Source organism: Apaloderma vittatum, unplaced genomic scaffold (assembly GCF_000703405.1).
Source record: "Apaloderma vittatum isolate BGI_N311 unplaced genomic scaffold, ASM70340v1 scaffold11883, whole genome shotgun sequence".
In the NCBI taxonomy this organism is placed as follows: Eukaryota; Metazoa; Chordata; class Aves; order Trogoniformes; family Trogonidae; genus Apaloderma; species Apaloderma vittatum.
In genome coordinates, this window is record NW_009708669.1 from 16,977 (window position 1) to 21,122 (window position 4,146).

The window sequence follows — 4,146 nt, forward strand, 5'->3', positions numbered from 1 at the left end:
TGGGATGCCATACAAACGTGCTGGTGAAAGCCGGCTTCAAGCCCCTTGCGGATACTCTGATGGAGTTTAGGCCTTTGACTTTCAGAAGGCGGCTTCTGCATCATTTAGAGCAAACACAATTATAATCATACTGTGGTGTCTCATTATGCACGATGCCAATCCAGAGTGAAGATCTGTTCTATAGCTTTGGTCCATATTCCGCTCTATGACCAACTCCAGCTGAATAATGTACCTGGAGATTTCAGTTTGCTTTCTCAGCCTTTCAGAAACACTCAAGTCCACAGAAATGCTACGATTCAATAGGTGATCCCCAGAGACTGCAGTAAGTGAAAGGTAGCACCCAGCGTCCAGCTTGTCTCTATGTTGTTCACTTTCTTTGTTAACTGTGAAGGAAGAAAAAGAAGTTGTCCCGACAGTTCTCTAGATTCCTGTGTTGCACAGATGACAGCAGCTATGTGTAATGAGCCTGGAAAGACTCCATAGATAATTAGCCAGAAAAATTAACTTCTGCCTGTTGATTGGTAAGAGAAATTTAAAAGCTGGTTTGGGGACTTAACTGTTTTTCTCACCTGTAAGAGTGTGTTGTCCCTAAATCCAAAACCTTCCTTTAGTAAAGCAGTGATGTAAGTGAGATCCATGCAGAGGAAAGGGCTGGATGAGTTGTACCTTTCCATGTTATCACAGACTAGAGAAGGAAGGGAAAAAAGGGATCTCAGCAAAATAAAGCAGCTTTTATCCACATTATACATTTGAACTGACCTCAAGCCAAAGCCTGCTAAAACAAGCCACCCACTTCTATTAACAGGTATATATGACACATGGAACATGTTACTCAGCTGTTCTATACCACACTCCCAGTTTCTCTTAACCTGTATCTTTTATGACAGCGACTTAATCCACATAGCTCTTCTGAAGTCTGAATCTCTGCTCAGCTGATAACTGGGAGGGAGTTGGTAGATTACTTAATTCTTTCAAGGACACAGCATCATTTGTCGTCTTTGTCTAGTCTCCAAGGATGGCTCCAGTAATGGACTCCGCTTTCTAGGCTGGCAGCTTTTTTTATTTTTCTTCCAACCACACATGTCCAAGGACATGGGAGATGCTATTGCCCAGCCAACCATTCCCTCACTGCAGTTACGTCAAAATTCCACAGTAAGGGTGACAGTGACGGGGGAAATGGATTTACACTAACTGTCGTCTGCTGTTACTGCGCTGTTCTACAAGCATCAAAAGCAGAGTTCACTTCTCTTTAGGAATCAGTAAGCAGCATTCTCCTATACTGAAATGAGAAAGAGGAGCATTAATTTAGGATCACAGAATTGATCTCATGAGGCTCTAAAGCTAAATAAATGGTTTGATAGTGTTAGGTAACAGCTGCATCTTTGGAAATAAGCTCTCTCAGTATCCAGGGGGAAAAAAACACCTTACACTCACAATTTATATCTTAATCTCCCTATTCAAAACCATCTGAGTTTCCAGGGAGATTAGAATTTAGATCCTATTTCAGGAAAAAAAAGTCAGTCCTGAACTACAAAATTAAGCATCTTCTGGAGAAAAATACAATCTACTAATCATCATGAGGATGATCGCAATTCAGTGATAATGTCTTGCTCTTAGCCATCAGCATGGCAAGGAGGGAGCTCTTTTTTCACAGGAGGAGGTACTAAACTAGAACAAGCACTTAGGAAAAAAAAGGGGAAGGAAAGGAATGCAGAAAGCTGTCAGACTTAAACAACCTTTAATCTTTCCCTCCATTCTGTTAGAGATTAAGAAGTATTTAAGGTGACAGATTTACATAAGTTAGCACTCTCCTAAACTCAGAACAGTGCAGTTTGACTGCACTTGACTATATCAAGGAGCACTTGATATAGCAAATTCACTTTCTTTTGTACTCCTGCCTCTCATGAACAAAACTGCAAAGTCACTAACACTTTGTTTCCCCTCACTGCTTTATCAGTATTTTTTCTGCAACAGTGACAGGTGTTGCGTAACACAAAGTAAGTAACATGACATGGAAGGCATAAATGGAATAGAGGTTAAATAAACTTCTTTTTCTGAAGTCAAACTTAAGTTATGTACTGCCCATACATTCATATTTTTGTTGTTTCTTGTCCAGACCAGTTTCCCAAGTCTCATGAAAATTACCTTCTTTGGCTTTTCTTTCAAAATCTCTCACTTCCAAAACGCCTCCCTGTTCATAATCTGAAAAGGAAGAGGTAAGAAAACATTGTCATAGACCTGAACTTGGTTGACCCTAGAGTGCAACTCGGTGATGCTGGGCTAGGCGTGAGATCTGTTGGTAAGAAGGCAAGAGCTGCTAGTACAGCCGGAGCTAAGGGCACAAGTCCCATCTTCTGAGCTCTGAACGTCAAACTGGTCTGACAGATGCACATTCATCCCCGAAAGGCATTTTGTGTATTTCCTCTTTCTCAACACCTTCCTTGTCCCTGCCCTCCTGCTCCCCATGGCTCCAGCCTCCAGGGTTCCTCTGTCTACTTTCTGGTGACATGCTCATACGTGGTAGATTATCCCACACCAATTTACCAATTAGGTTGGTGTCAACTGCTCGATCATAGTAATAGGAGAAAGCATAGAAGGAACTTCCACGAATCTCATCTGGTTGGTGCAGCTTCCCTTTGACAACCTTGAGTACTTCCAAGTAGCAAGGCTTGAACCCTGTTTCTCCTGTCAGAAAAAACACAGATGGAGTGAGCCAAAGAGGCATATCCATGAGATGGAAGACTCAGTGGCAGCAGGATGAAAAAGGGAAGAAGTAGAGATTAAAGCATCAGAAGAGGTGAGAAGAGTTTACATATCCCTTCTGCAATCCAGCATGGCACCTGCATGCAGACAAGGACGCTAAATCACCGTCATCCAGTGGAACTGGTTAGAGCAGGTCATAGCAATATCCAAAAGGTACACTGTGCAAAACTAGCGTAGATACATGAGAAGCTTTCTCCACGTGAGGCAAAACACCCATTGTTATGTTCTGTGGTCAGCACAATCTCATTTACATTTGTGCCACCTGCAAGATAAAACCTTACTTTCTATCCCCATCACATCATCATTTTATCAATCTACCGCATACATACCAAATCTGCAACTCAGCTCTTACATTCTCCTGTTGTAAAGCAAAGCAACACAAGTCACCAAAGGGGTCTGTTCTAGTCACTGACAGTACCAGTTCTAGTCACTGCTGGTAGCAGCTTCACCCTCTGTACGCAGCACTGGGGATAGTATCTTAAGAAATAGTTCCACAGGTGAGATACAATTTGTCCCACCAGTTATTGTATCCTAACAGAGCCCAAGTTTTTGTACTTAGCTCAAAGCCTCAGAAAAAGCTCTCCTACTTGCACAAGTAACTCTTCATGTTTCTTATAAAGGCAGCACTTGTAATAACAGAGCATGGCCAGAGTACGGAGAGAACAGGCCAGCTACTCTTAGAGATTCAGATTTTTCTTTGTCTCTGTTAAAAGTACACATCTATGACTGGACAGGTATCTTTCTCAGCCCAAGGTAACTAATGGAATATTTGCCAAGGAAAAACTCAGATTCTGGAGACAAGACTTATTCTGCAAGAAGCAAAAAGTCTCCTTAGTTTACCTTCTTTGTTGCCACCATACCGGTATTTCACTCCTCCAAAGTGCCACTCTGCCTCCAGCTGCTTTGGCAAACAAGAACTGCGAAACATTTGTCCATCCACAGCTGGAATGAAACCAGAGGGGAGAGTCAGAAAGGATAAAATTTAATTGATAATGAAAATTGATAATGCAATTATCAATTAATATGCAGAACCAGAAAAGAAAAGGTTGCGAGATCTTCATTAAGGTCTTTAAGCAAAAGTAAGGCAATCTGATGGATACTGCACAAATTATGTTTTATGGATCAGTCTCAGTCTGGAAAAGTTGTGCCCATTTTGTCCTGCAAGGTGCAGAACAGCTGGGCTTGTCATTTGTGAATGAGAGATACAAGGATACAGAGTACAAGGATATCTGGATAATGGCTGTTCACCATAAAATACAAGAAATAAGAGAGGTAATAAATGAAATGCACAGATACACAAACCCTAACAAACAGCAGACAAAATGGAGATAAACAAAACAAGTGATCAATGGTTCCACTACAGGAACCACTGAATGTACCCCT

The 4,146-nt window shown here is 41.5% G+C and overlaps 1 protein-coding gene across 1 annotated transcript in view; it reads right to left on the bottom strand.

Moving 5' to 3' along the window:
• Window positions 1-245: 245 nt before the first annotated feature.
• ENTPD5 (ectonucleoside triphosphate diphosphohydrolase 5) overlaps window positions 246-4,146 on the bottom strand; it is a 17,816-nt gene continuing 13,915 nt past the window's right edge. The window contains exons 10-14 of the mRNA XM_009866647.1: window positions 3,604-3,705; window positions 2,545-2,685; window positions 2,146-2,202; window positions 570-685; window positions 246-383 (exon numbers count right to left, since the gene is read on the bottom strand). Coding sequence (XP_009864949.1) covers window positions 297-383; window positions 570-685; window positions 2,146-2,202; window positions 2,545-2,685; window positions 3,604-3,705 — 503 coding nt within the window. The 3' untranslated portion in view covers window positions 246-296. The remainder of the gene's footprint in view (window positions 384-569; window positions 686-2,145; window positions 2,203-2,544; window positions 2,686-3,603; window positions 3,706-4,146) is intronic.